Source organism: Hyperoodon ampullatus (assembly GCF_949752795.1).
Source record: "Hyperoodon ampullatus genome assembly, chromosome: 8".
Taxonomy (NCBI): Eukaryota; Metazoa; Chordata; class Mammalia; order Artiodactyla; family Ziphiidae; genus Hyperoodon; species Hyperoodon ampullatus.
The window spans coordinates 84,780,166-84,802,145 of record NC_136921.1 but is presented as its reverse complement, the minus strand read 5'-3'; the positions used below and the strand labels follow the sequence as shown (position 1 = coordinate 84,802,145).

The following is a 21,980-nucleotide window of genomic DNA, read 5'->3' as shown; positions in this document are numbered from 1 at the left end:
TCCCATATGCCGCGGAACGGCTGGGCCCGTGAGCCATGGCCGATGAGCCTGCGCTTCCGGAGCCTGTGCTCCGCAACGGGAGAGGCCACAACAGTGAGAGGCCCGCATACCACAAAAAAAAAAAAAAAAAAGAACTAAGGATTGGAAGAAAACACTCATTTATATGATACATAATACATGCTTATAGAAAAAACAGAAAGGACAGATAACAAAAAGGAAAATCACTCATGATACAAACACTCTTTACTTTTGGTGTCTATGTTTCTCCTTCTGAATTTTTTTTCATTTTTAATGACATTTTTTGTTTTCTTTCTAATTTTACAAGCAATACATGTTCATGTGTGCAAGTAATATGTACTTTTAAAAGTTCTGACTTTTCAAAAAAACAAATGGCTTATTTTATAGTGTTTGTAACTTTGTTTATATGTTGTGAATATTTTTCTATGCCAACAAATATAATTATACATTATTTTTAGTGACTGCATAATATTTCATTGAATGACTATGCTATGATTTATTAAGTTTTTTTGCTGGTATGTGCATCTTTCAAACAATGCTGTAATTTCATATAACAATAGTAATTGATACACTTACATATTATTATGTTACATACTAATTATGTGTTAGATATTATTATGTTTTATATATAATAAACTTATTATGTCCCTATAAGTTTTGCAAATTATTCTATTTTATAGATAAGGAAACTGAGCCCCAGAGACATTGTTGTTTGCCCAAGGTTATGTAGCTGGCAGATGGCAAAGCCAGGATGACCTAGGCATTCTAGCTCCAGAATTCATTTTCTGTATGAGAAAACTATATTTCATTTTCGATAATTAACTTGAAGATGCTTCAGTGCCCCAGTTTCCCTTATATATAAAGAATAGGTAATTAAACCTACTCTTTCTTCCTTTTCATTCATTGTTTCTTTTTTCATTTTTCTTGGTTTAAATACATTTTTATGATTGTTTTTATTATGGAAAAATTTCATACATATTCAAGAATAGAATAGTATAATGAACCCTCATCCAGCATTAAAAATTATTAATACTCACTAACCAGAGACCCACCTGATCTTTTTCAAGCAAATCACAGATAATGTCATTTTAGAATGTATATCTAAAAGGATATATAACCACAGTGCCATCATTTTCACCTCTACAACTATTCATAATAATCTTTTTATATAGCTTGTCAACATTCAAGTGTCTCAATTATCTTTTATATGTTTTATTTTACTGTTTGTTGGACTTTTCCAGTTGAAACCCTGTGGTGTCATTCAACATGCTTCTGTATCCCCTATTTTTCCTGTAAACCAGTATTTAGATATAGAGGCTTGATTAGATTCAGGTTAGTTTGGGAGTGGCAGTGGTCATTTTTTTGGCCAGCTTTTTCATAGGCGGTATGTGCTTCTTACTCCAACTTATCAGAAGACATACAATTCTGGTTGTCCCCTTTTTATTATATTAAGATTTATCAGTGTGTTTATATGTTGTCAGCTTATCCGTTAGGAAGCTTTCCCATCAGCTTTTCACCTACTGATTTTAGCAGCCGTTAAAATTATTGTCTAAATGCATTATTCATCAAGGGTGGAAAAGTAGTGATTTTCTACATCTGTCATTCTGCATTTATTAGTTGGAATTTGTCTAAAAAGAACTTTCCTATGTCAACTGTTTAGTTACCCTATGTACAGTTCATACAGGAAAGACAGGATACATGCATCAATCTTTGTCTTTACTAATTTTCAGATGAGTTGGTTTAGCTTCCTCCAATTGTGACCAAGAGATTTAAGGGGATTAAAATAAAACTGTAATGTGATTTGGCTTAGTGCAGTGCTAAATATAGCCCCCATGCTAAATAATAGTTTAGTAATACTTGCTGGTTGATTTTTATTCATTGATTTTCAAAGAGAGGTGATCTTGGACTAGATCATATATATAAAATAAGTTGGATAGGGACTTCCCTAGCGGTCCATTGGTTAAGACTCCGGGCTTCCACTGCAGGGGGCACGGGTTCAATCCCTGGTCGGGGAACTAAGATCCTGCATGCTGTGTGGTGTGGCCAAAATAAATAAATAAATAAATGAAATAAGTTGGATAATTAGGGAGGTACCTCATTCTTCATGTTTGTGAGAGTGCGTGTGTCTTTATATACACATATAAATATTTAAAACGTATCTTAAAATTTTACCTATAAGAATTTACCTAATTCATATTGTTGGTTCCTGTACTTTCTTACAGATTTTGAGTGTATCTTGGATAAAAGGAAAAATCCTATTCCGTATGGAAGCCATAATACAACTTTGGGAAAACTACCAAAAGTACACTCGGAATTAAATACTCAAATAGCTGGATCAAGACTGCCACCAGGAGCTGAAAAGTACCTTTCTTAGTTTCAGATTTTGTTATCTAAATGTTAAATTTGGCACGATTTAATGAACTCAGCTATCAAGGATTATTTATAGTAGAATCTGCTCCTCATGTATCTCATGCATGCTACCCACATACCTTTGCTTTTCTTGTGCTTTCTGCTTTAATCTCCATCCTTCATTGTCCAAAGCCTAGCAATATCTAAAGCACTAACCTTCAAGTTGTCCTCAGTGGAAATAAATAGTATCTTCTTCTTTGGACCTCCCATGCCTCTCTACTTTTCGGATAGCACATAGCTGCTTCCTACACTGCATTACAGTTACTTACTATGTATCATATGTTCTTTGTTAGACTATAAAGTGTGTCCTTTTATTTTTGTATCCCTCACAGTGCCTTACATATGGTAGGTGCATAATAAATATGTATTGGACAAAGAAACAAATAGATGAAAGCATGCAGATACTTACTATAATTTGGTTTAATTCTAATGAATCGGATTACTTGTCATTAATTACTAATTTAAGTAGAAAAATAACTTAGTATACTCATTTATTCATTTGGCGGTTTTTAGTTTATAAAGATGCACCCTTGTTCCTGAAAGGCTTATAATTATTCAGTTTCTCAATTTCAGAAGTAAATATTTATTTTCATCTTATGTAGGATTGCTTTGGAATTTTTGGATTCGAGAGCATTTTGTAGAAACATCCCTCATTTAAAAGGAAAATCTGCTATGAAAAAACGACACTTGGAAATTTTGGGCTATCATGTAATTCAGGTATGAAATACTTATGTAATTCAGCCTTTAAAAAACCCAGAGACACTGGCTTTACATGTGTCCCCTTTTAAGGTGAAAGTTGTAGAATTACCTTTTTTTTAATATTAAAAAAAAGCTATATTAAAATCTGTCTGAAATAGAACACCCTCTTTTTTTTTAAGAATAGTAAATAAAAATAATTTTTAAAATTGTCTCTAGAAGATCTCTTGATTTTTATATTCATTTTACAATAAAGAGAGGCACTATGGAGATGGATGGAGTTATAAGAGAAAAAGGCTAGTGTACAAATATAAGAAAGGCACATGGGAAAAAATGTCCATTGTTGGTATTGTAGGAACAGGAGGATGAAAGGAGCTGTGAAGCAGAAAAGGGTCTTCCAGGTGTTGTCAAGAAGAAGGCAACCTTCCAAATAGGGTTCAAAGGCTATGCTTATGTAAACTAATGTCTTAGGGTTCCTATAGCTCTTCTCAGTATTCTTAGAGGTCTTCCCTGATGTTTTTTGTTGCTGCTTTTGAGCTTTCATTCAGACTACATTACTTACTTTACAGATCCCTCATTTTGAATGGAACTCTATGGCACTGTCAACAAAGAATGCTCGAATGGACTACCTGAGAGAACGGATATTTGGAGAAGGCAAATCATCATCATAGTTTTTACTGAAAATTAGTTATCATGGTGTGTCATATTTGGACTTATTTTAATTAAGTGGCTTGATTCAATTAAAAAATAATGTAGAATTGATTTCTAGGTCAATTAATACCTATTAAAATAAACAGACATTTTACAATGGACTACTTTCTCTACTATCTAGTTGGGAAACTGTTTAAAATTCTTAATATAAAAGATGTAGCTTTTAAGAAACTTTAAGTAGTTTACAGTTCATTCTTTGAGTGCATACTATGTGGCAGGAACTATATTATTTTATTATTTTTTAATTTTTTTAAATTTAAATGAGACCCATTTATTATACTCCTTAAATAGCATTTCCAAAGTTTTCTTACAGCATATAATCTTTTATATAATGCACAGGATTCTTGTTATATCTTGAAGCATGAGTAAAGGTTTTTGCTATTTTAAACATTTTTAGAAAATGCAGATGTACATATTTCATTCTCCAATTTCATTTGTAATAGAAAACAAGTGTAAAGTTACCTCAACAATGCAAATGAAAGGATTAGTAAACTCAGATTTAGGAAGCTTCTTTACAGTTGATTGAGACAGATTAACAAAAGGAATAATCTGTTCAATTTAAGATTTAATTTCTTAGAAAATGGTTTTAAGCTCTGATCATTACATTGAAGATTCAGTAACTTTGAGGTTTTGATTCCCATTGCTAATCTCTTGGACAATAACATAGTGAATAATTTCTACATGAATCTCTGTATAGCCTTTTTAAAAACAATAAATTAAAGCCCTATTATCCAAACAGACCACCTCCCTATCTATTATGGTCTTTCACCTTCTTGTTTATAGCTTAGATAGTTTGAAGAGATTTAACCGTGTTGCTAGGCAACTAGCTCCTGAAGCATAACGTATTTCTTTCAACATTCCAGCCCATTCTTTTTTATCATCTTCATACCTGATGGAGAAAAAGAAAGCAATCAGTAAGTTGTTTTTAAGTAGATAGTTCTATAGATTTCCCTGTGTTGAATATACAAATGTTGTTCTCTGAGAAAACCCTACTGGCTCTTACCCAGAGGAGGATGCACCTGACTTGTAGACTAACAAACACTTGAATTCCTCCAAAAGTACGCATTCTCTGAGCATATGCCCATATTACTGGCATGGTATTTAATCTGGATGCTTAGGCAGTTAAGCCTTCTGTGGGAATCAGAGACCGTCCAGAGATGACAGGTAACAGACAGGCAATTAATCTTTCACCTTTGGACTGCTAAAGATGGCTGGTCCCCATGAGTCAAGGTCAGCAAAGAGTAAGAACTGGGAAGAGCAGGGACTGTTAGTCACTTTGATTATGATTTCAGCTGTTCCCATACACTAGTGCTCAGCATGGTACATGACACTAGTGGTCACTCTGTAAGAAGCCATTCTCTTTCCCCTTTATTGTCCTGTGTGAGTACTACTCTTGCACTTGACATTAGGTAAGAACTGGTCGTCCCCTCTGAATATTCAGGGTTATAAAGATATAGACAACTTGGGTTCCTTTGAGACCTGTGTGCTTTTCCTCTGCCTGATGCCTGGAATGCCATCTCTGCATGAGAAACTCCAAAACACTGTCTTCTTTCTGAAGCCTTTCTCACCTTCCTCAAGCAGTTTGTTGTTTTCTCTTCATTTCTCACAGTGCCCTTTGTATGGTATCCATTATGACAATTATCCTTCTATTTTAATTTTTTCCCCTATATTTATGTCCTCAACAAGCTCAAAAGTACATATATCTTATTCACATTGCTAGCTTCCCTCCTCCAGAAGCTATCAATACTTGGCACATAGGAAATACTCCCAAATCATTCTACAAGGAGTGAGTGAGATTTAAAATAATTTTAAAATTAGCTGATGCCTATCTGACTTAATTTCATCAATGGTCCAAATTTAACAGCTGTACAGCTGTACTGTGCACTGTGTGATTTTTATGTAGGGAAAAGTAGACAAAAAATATTTTACCACTAATCAGGAAAAGAACCTTGATTATCTATATAAAATTTGGAGCAACAAATTAAAAGATAAAGAACAGTTTTAAATGATCTAATGAAAAAGTGACCACATTTAAGCAATAAGAGGTTGAGGTTAAATGAGGCCTAAAAGCATTTGCTTCCTGGCAGTTATATTTTTTACTTTCAGCTTTGTCAGTCCTACATAATGGAATGATTTCAAGAAAAAATATGAGAATGGAAATTATTTTTTACATATCATAGTAAGGAGGTCTATAGATGTAGAATGTAGTACACTTATTTTCATCTCTGCATGTGTGAATAGAGATTCACTAGGAAGCTGAGGGCAGGTGGGTAGCCACTTCTCTGTAGGTCAGTGGCTTTCAACTTACTGCGTATCAAAGTCACCTGGAGGGCTTGTTACAACACAGTTTGCTGGCCCCTACCCCCAGAGGTTCAGTAGGTCTGTGGGGTGAGGAATAAAGATTTGCACATCTACCAAGTACTCAGCTGGTGCTGATGCTGCCTTGGGACCCACTGCAGATCATTGGTTCTCAAACTTGACTTGCAAATTGGAACTACCTGGAGACGTTAAAAATGTTGATGCCTGGGTCCCACCCCTAGAGATTGACTTTATTGGTATGGACTATGGCCTGGGCGTGAGGATTTTTTAAAGTTCCCAAAGTGATTCTAATATGCAGCAAGGTTTGAGAATTATTGCCCCAGATTTTATTACCTAAATGGAAAATACCAATACCTAAATTTAAAATTTTACAGCCAAGCAGATAATGATGAATGCCCCCTCCTCTTGCCTTTCCCAAATCCAGTGGTTCCCAAGTTTGTCTGCACATTAGAATCACCTGGGGATCTTTTGGAAGTTCCAAAGCCCAGACCAAATCCCAGGTCAATTAAGTCACAATCAACAGAGGGGAACAGAGGCAGCATCAGTGCTCTTTGAAGTTCCCGAGGTGATTCCAATGAGCAAGCAGTTTTGAGAAGCACTGTCTTAATCGCAAAAATAAACCATAATCAGAATCTCTCCTGCTAAAATTACCAGGAGATGCTGTACTTCCCTTTGCTGCCTGCAGTATTCTGTTGAAGCAACTTGGCTTTTGATCACCATTAGGATCCAGAGTGGCTCATGTGGGGTTCAACTGATAGCACCATTCCTTAACATCAGTGTTTCTCAAGGCTTGCTGCATATTAGAATCACCTGGAAGGTTTTAAGAACTAGTGATGCCCAGGCCCTGCCTAGAAACTGATTTAATTGGTCTGCATGAAGGCCCAGGCACTGGTATATTTTAAAAGCAGCCAGGGGACTTCCCTGGTGGTCCAGTGGTTAAGACACCACGCTCCCAATGCAGGGGGCGTGGATTCAATCCCTGGTCAGGGAACTAAGATTCACATGCCACGCAGTGCAGCCAAAAAAAAAAAAAAAAAAAAAAAGGTAAAAGCAGCTAGGGTTAAGAATCACTGCCTATTCACTCTTGATACCTATCCCCATTTTCCAAAAACCCTAACCTTCCCAGCCCTCCATTATTTCATATTTTTTTCTGCTGCTTTCCAGTCTTTCCCCATCTCATCCTCTTGCTAGGTCTAATCTCTTTCCCTGGAAATTTCCAGTTTCTTTATCTTCTTCCCTCTTTTTTGGAGGGAGAAAGGTAATAGTTAACTTCCTTTATTTTTTTAATAAATTTATTTATTTTATTTATTTATTTTTGGTGGCATTGGGTCTTTGTTGCTGTGTGCGGGCTTTCTCTAGTCGTGGCGAGCAGGGGCTACTCTTCGCTGCGGTGCGCAGGCTTCTCATTGCGGTGGCTTCTCTTGTTGCGGAGCACAGGCTCTAGGTGCATGGGCTTCAGTAGTTGTGGCACATGGGCTTAGTTGCCCCATGGCATGTGGGATCTTCCCGGACCAGGGATCGAACCCGTGTCCCCTGCATTGGCAGGCAGATTCTTATCCTCTGCGCCACTAGGGAAGTCCCAGTTAACTTCCTTTTATAGCCACTTTTTCTTGCCCCCTACACAGTTAGTTACTGTTACAACAACATAAGGAAATGATGTCTGATGCACAAAATAATTGTTTGGTTAAGCTGCCAGCCTTTCAGCCTTCTAGTTTACCAGCTGGGAATAAGGCATGTACTAGTTCAGGTATAGAAAAAATGTTACCTACTTTTCACTCTCAGGCTCAGTGTTATGCCTTCACTGATCACTCTTCCAAAGCTGTACTTATAAACTTAAATGTGCAAGCAAATCACCCACTAATCTTGTTAAAATTAAGATTCTGATTGAGTAGGTCTGGGTTGGGGCTTGGGATTCCGCATTTCTAAGAAGCTCTCAGGAGATGCCAACTCAGCTGGTCCACAGACCATACTTTGAGTACCAAGGTTCTGGACAATCTGGTGACAGGCCAGGTAAGGGCATCCAGACTTGGGAGTGGGGCTGGCCTTTAAACTGACAGGTAAAGCATAAGTCCGGCAGTTTCTGGATGAGTATACAGTATGAACTCATGCTCACCTCAGGCAACTGAGATCTACCTCCTGTAAACTCAGATCAGCAAGCATGGTGCCTGGGCTGAAGACAGCACATGTGGTGACCTGATAGTGACCAGACGTCTGCACACTGTATGCCCTGCCCCAGCTATGTTACTATGTGACTTTCTTCCATGACACAAGTTACACTTCTGCTCCCAAGACTTCTGGATACACTGGTCCTCTACGTGACATTCACTGCATTAGAAACCATGGTAAACTACACACACACACACACACACACACACACACACACACACACACACACATCCCTTTTTAAATACATTCATTTTAAGCTTAACTGTAAAATAGTTCAATTGGGTAACAACTGCAAGTGTTATACTTGGGAGACCTACCCAGCACCTATCTTGGAGGTCAAGTGGATTGCTACTTTTCACTTTTCTAAAAAGCTTTTACAACTGAATCCTCAGAAAATTGGAAAAATATTTAAATTAGATTCAAAATAGAGTTAATGAATCATGGAAAACTCAAGAGGTTAAGTGTTTATTCCAGACTCTGTTTTCTTAGGAAGTAAAGTACTCTCTGGGAGAAAGGTAAGTGGTTTGGAAGCCTTTGCTCTACTGGATGCCTAGAGCGTTCATTACACTTTTAAGGCTGGAAGGGAGCTTAAAGGATCAGTTGTCCAACTCTCAATTACTGATTAAGAAATAGGCCCCGATAAGTTCTTTCCCAAGCTCACAGCTAACTAGAAGCAGTACCTGATTAAGTAAGTGGCAATGTGTAAAAGTTCAACAGGTTCAAAGAGTGTTTAGTTTACTATCAAGAAGTAGCATAGGGCTTCCCTGGTGGTGCAGTGGCTGAGAGTTTGCCTGCCAATGCAGGGGACACGGGTTCGAACCCTGGTCTGGGAGGATCCCACATGCCGCAGAGCAACTAGGCCTGTGAGCCACAACTACTGAGCCTGCGCGTCTGGAGCTTTTGCTCCACAACAAGAGAGGCCGCAACAGTGAGAGGCCTGCGCACCGTGATGAAGAGTGGCCCCCGCTCGCCGCAACTAGAGAAAGCCCACGCATGGAAACAAAGACCCAACACAGCCAAAAATAAATAAATAAATAAAATTTTGAAAAAAAAAAAAAAAAAAGTAGCATACAGGGCTTTCCTGGTGGCGCAGTGGTTGAGAGTCCGCCTGCCGATGCAGGGGACACGGGTTCGTGCCCCAATCCGGGAAGATCCCACATGCCACGGAGCGGCTGGGCCCGTGAGCCATGGCCGCTGAGCCTGCACATTTTGGGAAAGTCTAGCTTCCTATTCAAAATTGTTTTATCTTATTGGATTTAATATTTGGTTCAGAAAATTGGAGTGAAGAAAACTTACTTCCATATGTCATTGACTTCAGTGGGTGCAAATTCTTTAGACTCCAGCTGAATCATGGCAAAACCACCAATGGCATACAGGGATCCAGCCAGGCTGACCAAACTGATGGAACTTCTTTCTTGGGGAAATTCAGTCATTACTTCCCACCTAGGAATTATTGAAGATACAGTTAATGTAAAATTTAAAAAATGCCAAATGTATTTACCGAACAATTATAGGAAATTATAATTAAAAACTTCAAGTAGCATAAACATCAAAAATTAGAAGATTAAATTTGCTACTGGAAAATATCTAAATATTCCTTTATTTGAAAGATGTAACCAAATTAGATTTTAAAGCCCTCAATATGTCAATCCAAGAATACTTCACCTTCATTAGTTAGCACCTTCAGCAGTGGTTATCAAACTGTATGCCATAAATAGTGGAGCTTTGAGGGACTTCCCTGGCGGTCCAGTGGTTAAGACTCTGTGCTTCCCCTGCAGGGGGCACGGGGTCAATCCCTGGTTGGAAAACTAAGATCCCACATGCTGTGCAGTGTGGCCAAAAAAAAAAAAAATAGTGGAGTTTTGGGGGGAAGTTCTAGGGCTCCTAGGCCCTACTGTGTTGGATTTCATTTGAATGCTAATACAAATTTTTAAAAACTCTGATCTCCATAGCATCTCAAGAAATCTCCAAACCCTTTTTAATAAAGTATGTGATAAGAATAGTTTACAAACTAGGGTTGGAAATTTTCTTTTTAATAGTTTATACTTCCTCCTTTTAAGTAAAGGATTTAAGGGAACTTTTAATGTTAATAGCCATATGAAATAGGACCACTAAAGATAAAATCAATCAAATTAATTGGAAGTATCAAGAGTCTAGAATGAGTTAGTCATTTTGGTAGCTCTCTTCCATTACTCTGGCATAAAGGTGGACCTCATAGTTTTTCTCTAAACATTATTATCTGTTTCTCTAATTATAAAAATATATGTACATTGTACAAAATCTGGAGAAACAGAAAGGTATAGAAGAAAACAAATATCACCCATGATCATGTCCTTCAGACATAATCATAAGCAATATTTTGCTATAATTTTGTCATTTTAAAAAATGCATATAAATTTAAACATCCAACTATGCATATGAACAAAACTAAGAACATAGAGTATTTGTAGCTTTGTGTGTTGCTTCTTTAACTTCTTATAACATGGGTTTTTACCCATATATTATATAGTCTTCAAAAAACATAGTTTTTAACGATCATAAAAATCTAATTCCATAAAACTTCCTTGTAATTTTCAGATAAACTAAAGTCTGTTTTGTAATCAGGCATACATGGTTCCTTAAAAAAGTAATAATAGTGCTGTAATTTTTTCTTCATTGCTAAACGAGGAGCATAAAAACTATATACTCATCTAGATGTGTGAGCTCAAAAACTTGAAAAGGACTAATTCTATGTAAAGAATATCTGTCAAATATCTTTTACATTAACTTTAAGCCAATACAAGCTTAAAAGTGAAAAAAAAAGAAAATTATAAAGAACACAAAAGAATCAAACATCTGAAGCATTACAAATATCACAAACTAAGTGGAGGTCTTTTTGTCCTTAAAGAAAATACATATTTCAAATCAAATAACCTTATAGAGAGATGTATATCCATTTATGTGTATATAATTATTCAGAAGTATTACCTTTGCATGACTAAATTCACAAAGTTAATAACAAGTAAGGATAGATTGATCACTCCAACATTTACTTGAGGGTCATGTATTCCAAATTACAAACACACATAATGCGTCAAAATGTTAGGCATTTCACACCCATAACACCAAAAGAAACACAGATGAAGATACTTCCTCTTCAGTCCTTGCCTCCCTACCCTCTTCTCCCCATGTCCTAATTGGAAAGCTTAATTTTTATCCAAAATGAGAAACTAAAACATATAGTAAGAGATGGCAGCTTACTTATTGGTGGTGAGGTCAAAAGCTTCAACTGAAGCTGAAAGACCATCTTCAGTGACGCCTCCAGCAATCACAATTTTGCCTTTATGGACTGCCACTCCAAACATGGAACGAGGGGTTTTCATTGGAGCCAGATCTTTCCAGTCTCCTCTTTTGGGGTTGTAGGTAAACACCCTGTTTGTACACTTTCTGTAAACATAAAAGACAACAAAATTGTCCTTTTAGAAGCTTTCTGTTTTGAAAGAAGCAACTTCACTAATCACTTACCTTTGCTTCTTGTTTGAAATATGTAGTAGAGTGAGGATCAGGAAAATTCTTAATCTGAACGTATGTCACCAAGCAAAGGACAATTCCAAATATAAAGACTAAAGCTATTTTAAATCTTAATTATTCTGCTGGAAGGTAGGATCCTTTACTTTTTTTTTTTTTTTTTTTTTTTTTGCGGTACACAGGCCTCTCACTGTGTGGCTTCTCCCGTTGCGGAGCACAGGCTCCGTATGCGCAGGCTCAGTGGCCATGGCTCATGGGCCTAGGCGCTCCGCGGCATGTGGGATCTTCCCGGACCAGGGCACGAACCCATGTCCCCTGCATCGGCAGGCAGACTCTCAACCACTGTGCCACCAGGGAAGCCCAGGATCCTTTACTTTTGGCAATTGCCTAGAGGCCCAGGCAGAGTAGATTTTAATCCTATCTGCTACTAAATTCAATACACAATAGAGATAACAAAAATTCATAAACCCTTTATTGTGCCTCAGTAACAAAAATGTTTATTCATTTCATTATCTGAATATCCTAAGAATGAATCAGTTAACTTAAGAAATAACTAGATGTGAATGTACCTATTTTAAATGTAACTGCAATATCATGGCTCATTTTATTTTAGTCTACCACTAATATACCAATGCATTTTAAGAAATCTGGGACTAAAGATTAGACAACTAGTCATCTGAGCTGATGAGTAATGAAAACAATTTTATATGCTAAATGGTACCAGAAAAACCTGGACTTACCTGAATTATCCTTCTTAGTATGTTGTTATGATTCCATAATTTACTGATGGGAGTTCGAATTCCAAATAAGAATTGATTAACTGGATATATTTGGTAAAGCCAAAAAGCAACCAAACAAAACCTCAACTTTTTGTGAGGACAATTTTTTTCTTTAGTTTTATAAAAGACCAGATATCTGGAGTAGAAGCATTTCCTCTAATATATGACTATGAGTATTATCTTAAAACTCCTCCATAAGAACACAATCCAAAATCATGTTCTTCAAATGCAGTGGCGATAACTAGTATAACTAGTATAACTAGTATAACTAGTATAATTCAGTGCTTATTTTAGGTAATGACTCTTTTCAAAGTTCTTGACTTTGAAAGCAATGTTCTGGGTTTTTTTTGTTTGTTTTAAAGGGAACTTTATTTATTTATTTATGGCTGCGTTGGGTCTTCGTTGCTGCGCAGGCTTTCTTTAGTTGCAGCGAACAGGAGTTACTCTTCATTGCGGTGCACGGGCTTCTCACTGTGGTGGCTTCTCTTGTTTCGGAGCACGGGCTCCAGGCACGCGGGCTTCAGTAGCTGTGGCACATGGGCTCAGTAGTTGTGGCGCACGGGCCTAGTTGCTCTGAAGCATGTGGGATCTTCCTGGACCAGGGCTCGAACCCGTGTCCCCTGCATCGGCAGGTGGACTCTTAACCACTGCGCCACCAGGGAAGCCCGCAATGTTGTTTTGGTTAATCATATTCTCAAGATTAATGTATTCTTACTGACAAGACCTGCATGCTTCTTACTGACACATCAATTTCCTAGTTACTAATACTACTTGAAGGAAACAATTTAAATCATTTGGCGGAGTCACTATGTTTCCAGTCATAACACTGCTTAATACAGATTTTCCATTCTATTACTCAGGAAAAATGTTCCAAACAAGATTTTGCTCTGTGTTTATAATATGGCCTTCCTTTAAATATTTATTTGATGGGAATATCTGGCATTAAGGAAGATATCAAAATTTCAGAATATATTATCTTTGAATATGGACAGACTGTATAAAAACCCTTTGCTTTAAAAATCATATTTTCTGTAATATATGTCATTTTAATTGAGTAATAGCCATTAACTATTAACTGCACAATATACAGTTCTTTAATTCTAGCACATTTCCATATTTTATTCTCCTTTCCTGCTTTGCTCTTAAATTCTTAATTCTGACTCCCTTTCCAGGATTGGGCATCTCTTGAACAAACTGGGTAAATGATACAAGCCAAATTAGGCAGAGTTTTCAGGGGCAGGAAATTTGTTCTCACTATTGAAGCTAAAAATCTTCATTTTACCAGACAGGCTACTGGCTTAACTGACTGACTTCTGGAGCGCTCTAAACTCACTTCTCCCTTGGGGGTATAAGATCTCTTTCCTAATGACCTATCCCTTGAGAAGTACCTAGAAAGCAAGTTATAGGAAACTTCATCCTCTTTTTCTCATAAGAGACTGGGTGCTACTGGGTATATCAGGTATATCTATTCTGTTTGATCTGTGCCTGTTTGTGACCAGTTGTTAAATATTTTGAATATCACCTGTCCAGGAGTAAATAAGTGAAACATTGCTGAGGAAAGAACTGCCCCCTTTTCAATCCCCATTCACCAGTTTCAAACTCAACTATCTAAATTCTCTCTGATGAATGTAAAGTACAAATCCATGATTTTTAAGCACTATTGTTTTAATAGTTATATTTAAAATATTATATTAAAGAGATACACTTAATTTTTATCACTTATGGCTAAATGAATGAAAAGCCCACTGGTTTTAATGTAGTAAAATATAATTATAAATTAGCCAAATAAAAGGCTTGATTATGTTCCTAAATGCTGCTTTTCCACTGTAAGAATGCTTATGTTGGAGATATTATGTTTGTTCTTAGCAATATGCTGGGCATACACAAATTGACTTTAGCAACTTTAAAATTGTATACAGTTTTCCTTCATCAATCATTTTAAATATCCTCCAATAACTTTTCAAAATTTTATTTTGAAATTTTACTTTCAAAATGTTATGGGTGAGAACCAAGTCCTATTTCAGCATGTAGATTCAAGTGAAAACAGGAAGGAACCCTTGTAATAAAAAAATCACTTGGATATAAACCATAAGGAGATGTCAGGGTACTTACTTGTCATCTGTCTTTCCTCCAAGACAATATATCATCCCCTTATGTGAAATCACACTATGGCCATAGACTTTGATAGGAAGTTTTTTAACTTCATTCCATTTGGCTGCCCTAAAATCAGAAGATAGAATTTATATGCTTTCAGTGAATTTCAGGTTCTAAAATTATGACTTTGATATAGGCACTCATATACCTGAATGCTTAGGAAACGAGAATGTCATGCCAACTTACACAGGCTCATAGCACAATACTGAATCCAGTGAAGCCTCTGTTTGAAGGTCTTTGCCTGCAACTACATAGATTTTGTCATCTACTTCTCCCAGACCGAAGAGACACCTGGCTGAAGGCAGAGGTGGAAGTCCAACCCACTCAGATGCTACATTATCAAGCTGAAAGAAAGAATATATGAGGAATTGTGGAGCTTGTTACAGGTGTACCAAAAAATACGCTATACTTTGTTGTTTAGAATTCACTGAGATAGTCAAAGTTCTCACAAGTAAAACTACAACCCAAAAAGGATCATATTTTACCTTTGAATTACCGAGAAAAATGAGAAAAGCTACTTGGCCTACCAAAATAGCTAAAAGTACTCAAACCTGCAGAACTTGAAGAAAGAGAAAATAAAATAGTCACCGGCGATTAGTTAAGAACTGCGAGATTTCTTGTCAAATTTTCTTCCCATGTTGCCTTGTTCAGGTTTGAGCAAGGAATCATAATACTTTTAGGACACTGGGGAAAAAGAGGGTCACAGTACATGAGTGAACCCCGCATGCTATATTTAACATGCTCCCAAGCTGGCGCCCGGGACAGCTGGACCTGTCGCTCAGTTCAGACAGCAGGGGCGCTAGGCATTATCTATTTTCTTTCCTTCAACATTTTTAGGTTCTCCATGCTTCACTTTATTACTTCAGATATAGGCAGGTGTTATAGCCTGTAACTTCCTAGCCTTTTTCGGGGAGTCATTTAAAATACGCTTCTCTCTCTCTCTCGTATATATTAGGAAGTAACTTTGCTTGTTCTTGCTACTGCCGATTCTGCAAGCCTAAGACCGCGCTCCAAGAGCCCACGCTCTGGGATACGTGATTCTGATATGGCTGGCATCAGCTTTAGCACTTACTATTGGTAACTTTAAGATTTTCCACTTTGCATTTTAGGACACCAAAACACAAGAAAACTGCTTTCTGAGGGTGCGCATTCACAGATTTGTTGTCCTCTCTAGTGCTACTTCTATGCAGTGGAAGAAAAAGGAATAAAACCCAGAATAATTGGATACCAAGGATAGATGCAGATATTAAAGTCTGTGGTATAGGGAGGGGTCCCTATGGAAGCCTATCTCTATCTGGTCTAGTAACCTTGGTTAAAGCAAAGTACTAAATAAAACTAGCTGAGATGAGCGGTTTGATCCCCACACATACGCTGTTAGTTTGCAGTCACAAATTTCAACATCCAGATTGTGATCACTAATGTTTTCATTTTTTGAAAAAAAATTATTTATCAAGAAAGTGGTATGTAGTATAGTAGCAGTAATAATGAGCATTTATGGAGTTTTTACTCTGTGATAGGCTTCATACTAAATGCTTGACACAGGTAATCTCATCTAGTCCTCCAGGATAGGGACTTTTATTTTCTCCATTTTACATATGAGGAAACTGAGGTACAGAAAGGTTAAATAATTTGCACAAACTCACAGAGCTTTTAAGTGATACTTGATGCAAGCTATACAAATCCATACTTTGTCTTTTTAAATGGGAACAGCAGCCATCATAATCCCAAACCGGAGGGTTTACTGCCCACACTACACAATACTGTCTACATTCCCATACTACCCCGGATAGGGCACTTCCTACAGCAGATGAGATAGTGTCTATTTTACAGATGAGCTGTCAAGCTATTTAACCTCTCTGGCTTCAGTTTTCTCACCCTTAAAATTAGAGTTTGGACCTAGATTACTTTAAGATGTGGTGTTCAAAGATTTGATGAAACTATTAAGTCTATGGAAAAAACCAGCTCTTACCTAGGTAAAAAAATTCTCATAATCTAATTCTAGTATACAATCAAAGGTCATATGAATCCTAACTTAATACATTTTAAACAGAGGTGACCAAGCAGAAAATACAAAGCCTGAGATTCTCATACATATATTTTCTTGTGAGTCATAACCCTCTTTTACAGTCAGGTGTTTTTATCCTGGCATCTTGTCCCACTATTTGTGTCTTTTAGAAGGAGCAAGTCATGGTAAATGACAGGGAGTCGACCCTTTCAACTTTATATAACCTTTTGTAGCTAAAAGGAACAACATCAAGCAGGTTTCAGAAATGAGAGGCTGTGTCAATAAAAGCAAGGGCAGTAACAGGATGGAAGAGAATAAAGATAAGGCTATTAAGTATTCTTTGGGTCTATGATTTCCAGGTATCTGTCTGTCTGTTTTTTGATGTCATTTTTACTTCCTAGATAAAATTATTGCCTTTTCAATTGAATTTACCCTTCCTGAAATTTATCTGAATTTAAAATTAGGGCTTAGGAAATTTTGTGGCCCACATTCAAATACTTATGATTACAGCTTCTATTTTATTTTTATATTTCATAGTTAACATTCTTTAATGGAACTTGGAAAATTAAGAACCGTGATTAACATGTATTATTACATTTTTCAAGATTAGAAAAAGCTGGTTAAAGAGTGTGCTTTACGGCTTCCCTGGTGGCGCAGTGATTGAGAGTCTGCCTGCCGATTCAGTGGACATGGGTTCGTGCCCGGGTTGGGGAAGATCCCACATGCCGCGGAGCCGCTGGGCCCGTGAGCCATGGCTGCTGAGCCTGCGCGTCCGGAGCCTGTGCTCCGCAACGGGAGAGGCCGCAACAGTGAGAGGCCCGCATACGGCAAAAAAAAAAAAAAAAAAGAGTGTGCTTTATAAATGCACCGTATGTCACACACTTTGAAAGCACTCAGTGACTGTGGTATGACATTCTACACATGCTTATCTTTGGCCTTTCCAACTCAAGTGCCCATAAACCCCAGGCCATAAGTAGCCATGACCTAAACAAACTCTTTTGAACTATCTGTAAGCTACAAAGTACTGGTACTGACATTATTAAAGATGAAGGTTAAGCCACTGATTCCTTCATAAACTGGTAAATATAATGTGTTGATAATATGCAACGAACTCCTTTCAAACAAACTACAAAGAGTGTTAGTTTAGGAGGATGTGTTTTCTTGGAAACTTCTATGGTTTCATAATACAGATTAAGTTGCCAATATGTCTAAGTACAACTCTGATCCAAATAAATTTGATAATTTATCATAAATAAATATTTCTAAATACAATTAATCCAAATTAGTGACACTTGTGTAGACAGTGTTTCCTAGAAGGTAATCCAAAGCATGTAAAATATGTATACAAGTTCTTTTCATTGTCAACAAAACTATATTTTGGGCAGTAACCATAAATAAGAGATGAAATGCTACCTCCAGGAACTTCAAATCAGTTCAAGGAAACTTGGAAGAAGGTAGAAAATCTGATCAATTATAACATTTTGTAATGTGTAAAGTACTTTGATTTTGGGAAATACAGTAACCTGTTTTTCAGAAAGAGGACACAAGATTAAATTTCGTTTTTACTAAAATACTGGTCTTTAAAGAATTACAGTCACAATCAACTATAAACATGACATTTTGGGTAAAAGTGCATAAAGAAAATCGTGAGCCATCACTTATACATTAATTAGAACCTCATTCTTTACCAAAACGTTTATTAAATATTAATAGAACCTCATTCTTTACCAAAATGTTTATTAAATATTAACAAGCAGTTAACTGATTCAAATACTTGTCAGCCCTCCCTCTAAGTAATGAAAATTCAAGGGACTGGAATAGCACATCAAGCAGAATAAAATACAAGCAGCCTGAATAATTCACAAGTCAGCTAACTAGATGGTGAATAACAGCCTTTCCTTTATGTCTCTACATACATGAAAACATCCTTTCTTACCTGGAAGAAGTACGACTGTAGAGGTTGATCTTTATTTTCTTCATCCACATAGAGGCCTCCTACCACGTACACCTGATTTTGCTGGGTAACAATGCTGGAATGATTTCTGGGGATCTGCTCAGCCAATGCAGTAAGGTAGCATTCATTTTCCGTGGGATCATAAGCCACTGCAGCTGTGTCATTAACCAAGAGGATGAGGTCTTTGACAAACATTCCATGCCTGGGAATATCGTTCAGGTAACCAGGAAGTAAATCTTCATCACCAACATCACCATTCACCTCACTAGCCCCAGCCTTCTCTGTGTTTTTGCTAGGTTCTGGGAGTTTGCCTGCAAAGGCATCTTTGAGAACTTTGATTTTTTTCTGGAGTTCTGGGTTGCTTTTAATTATATCATCTTTCTCAACATGATCTTTAAAATATTTCTCTGTCATAAGGCGAAAACGGATACAATCAAACACTTCGTTAAGGTTTTTAACCCTGTTTTCTTTGTCTGTTCGCACCCATTTCATCACTGCCTCAAATACCGCTTCTTCCTTTTCTACATTTAGGCTGTCATTGGAAATGACTGAGATCAGCTCCTGTGGAGACAGTTGCATGAAGTCCTCTTCCTTACAAATCTGTACAAAGCGATCAGACACAAATTCACGGGCAGAGATGGCGAGTCTTGGGCAGTCAAGAAGAAGTCCTAATCTTAGGATAGCTAGACAGTTACCAGGAGCAAGTCTTTTCTGAAGATAAGAAACACAGACAGTGAACACGGAGGGGATCTGAAAGCGGCTGGCCAATGCAAAAATATCTTGCACATTTCCGTCGTTGAGATCAATACTGGCAGAGTACAGGTACTTAATGATTAAATCCAGTACAGCAGGATCCACATTATCTAGTACTACCTCCTTTTTTTTTGCCTCATCAATTTCAGATAAAAAATACTCACGGAAGTAAGGACTACAAGCTGACAAAATCAATCTGTGGCAAGGAAGACTTTTGTCACCTGCTTTTAGTGTGCAATCGATGAATTTTTTCTCATCCAGGAGATCTTTTAGACCATCCTGAAGAAGGGTGGATTGGTAAAGCCGCAGTTCCTCTGCAAGTTCCCGCTGGGAATCCATTTTGTGAGTAACCTGGGTAAGGAAGGGGACACTAAGGCCTTAGCTCCTCACAGCACACAGGTCTAGCAGTAAAAAGGCAGATCAGTGTGCTTTGCCCGGCTTGAAGCCTTTGCAATTTAATCCCACCAGCTAAATATAGATACCAACTCTAACAAGGGAATTTAGGAGAGCTAGTTTGGAAAGAAGAGTTCTTGCAGCTGTTACAGATTGAAAGGAACAACTGGAACTTTTAATCACTAAGGAAACAGCTAAGAAACAAGAGATTTAAATGAAGTGGAAAACTTTAAAATACATAAAGCATTAGAAGATATGCTAATAAAGGCTACCGCAAGAAAATGTTTATTAAACTAACAGAAAACTGAATCATAAAAATGAGTCAGTCCGCTAAAAATGGTCTAGTGGCAAGCTACTCGGCTATCTGAATTAATGATGCAAAGTTTAAGAATATGAGCTGAGTTCATTTGGATACTCATAAGCAAGATCCCCTTTCCAATAACTGCTACAAATTTTTATTTTCTACTCAAAACAGTGGGATATATAATCTTCTTTTAGAAGTAGAAAACAAAGACTTCTACTTAGGTACTATAATTATAGATTTTTTTTGGAAAAAAAACCTTTAAAATAATAATATCCCCCCATCATGATTGAAAATAAATGCAGAGAAACTGCTATTTTCTAAGACATTCCAAATTATTGGTATTTTTAAGTGGAAAAACTATAATTAGTATTGAATTAAATTATGAAATTATTTAATTTGTTCACACCCTGCCTTGCTCTACAAAGGATTTGATGTGGCAAACATTAAGACAAGAAAAAAAAACGGTTAAAAGTCGGCCCTAGGGAAAGAAAAAATCTACACACATACAGTATGATCACTAAAGGTATTCTGTGGTTTTGTGTTGATCTTTCATTAAATAAAAATTAAAAAAATAGAACAGATGTATTGTAACCCCATGAGAACAATGTAATCAATAGAACATAGCAAAATCAGGACGAAGTGCTAATCCCTGGTATAATTTGAAAAACAGGCTTTATACACACACACAAAAAGTATATGACTAGAATCATAATTTAAGTTGTTGATTATAATAGAACACACCATATTAATTATGGGATGCAGAAAGCGTGACTTGAAAATAATCGATCCTCTGTTTACATACAAATAGCATCATATACCTCTTCACGAAATATTTTATTACCAAATTATATTCTCACATTTTTAAAAGCTCAGTGGGGCTGTAAAAATACTGTAATTTCAAAGGTTGGTATTCTTAAACATGCTCAAAAGAACATAAGCTCCATAAAGATAGGGATTTGGGGGAGGTTTGTTTTGCTCAATGCTATAGCCACAGGGCCTCACTGGTGCCCCATAAATATTTGTTGAGTGAATCAATGAATGCCCCCAGATCACGGAATTATGTATTTTTAAACTTCAAGGTCTCCATCCATCAGTAAAAGTTTTTTCCCTTATTTTACATCACGGTGAAGTCAATGGTACTGTCAGCTGCTAAAACAACAGCTGAGAGAAGAGCTCATTGACTCTTTCCATTTATAGAGGCCACTAAAGGTTTTAACACACTAGAAAAAACCAACAGCTGCTCCCTTGTTTAAACAATAAATGACTCATTTCTCTTTACACGTAACACCTAACATCTGAAAAGATTAATGAGTCAGATGCAAACACAGTGTTTTGACGTTTTGAGATTATTCCTTACTAATTGGCAATTTTATAGTCTGTTTTGCTTGAAAAACTATTGAAACAATATTCCTAGCTGCATGTTTTTGACCTGTACACATTTTTCAAGCAACATTTTCTCCCTAATATAGGTTATTATAACCCCATCCCTTAAAAATGTAAAAATCCTTTCCTATTTAAATGAAGAAACCAATTTATAGCTTTTGTTCATTGATCTTTATTAAACTCAGGTTAGCCCTTGATTGTACTATGTGTCTACGGTTGTACATACAGTTGCATCTTATTTAAATGATTTTACACACTCACTTTTTTCACTCTAGAAAAAGAGGGTTAATGTTTTGACAGAAGTTCCTTACAAAGTTTCTTTATACTGAAGCAGTGGCAAAAAACACTTATGCAAGAGAGGTCACCAAATCTTACCTGACCAAGAAATCAGAAAATAATATCATATTTTTGAAAACTTCAAAGAAGTTT

The 21,980-nt window shown here is 36.8% G+C and overlaps 2 protein-coding genes across 3 annotated transcripts in view; one reads left to right on the top strand and one right to left on the bottom strand.

Moving 5' to 3' along the window:
• Window positions 1–3,929, top strand: part of FASTKD1 (FAST kinase domains 1) — a gene marked incomplete at its 5' end in the record, with an annotated part of 32,288 nt that extends 28,359 nt beyond the window's left edge. For both annotated transcript variants that reach the window (XM_079709878.1, XM_079709877.1), the window contains 3 exons: window positions 2,241–2,379; window positions 3,030–3,144; window positions 3,693–3,929. In XM_079709878.1, the coding sequence (XP_079566004.1) occupies window positions 2,241–2,379; window positions 3,030–3,144; window positions 3,693–3,794 (356 nt within the window). In that variant the 3' untranslated portion in view covers window positions 3,795–3,929. The remainder of the gene's footprint in view (window positions 1–2,240; window positions 2,380–3,029; window positions 3,145–3,692) is intronic.
• A 607-nt stretch (window positions 3,930–4,536) lies between these two features.
• KLHL41 (kelch like family member 41) lies at window positions 4,537–19,810 on the bottom strand (the record flags this gene model as incomplete). The annotated part of the gene is made up of 6 exons (XM_079709998.1): window positions 4,537–4,723; window positions 9,616–9,762; window positions 11,560–11,745; window positions 14,718–14,825; window positions 14,946–15,103; window positions 18,701–19,810. The coding sequence occupies 6 exons, from the start codon at window positions 19,808–19,810 to the stop codon at window positions 4,612–4,614; spliced, it is 1,821 nt and encodes a 606-aa protein (XP_079566124.1). The 3' UTR covers window positions 4,537–4,611.
• Window positions 19,811–21,980: the final 2,170 nt, after the last annotated feature.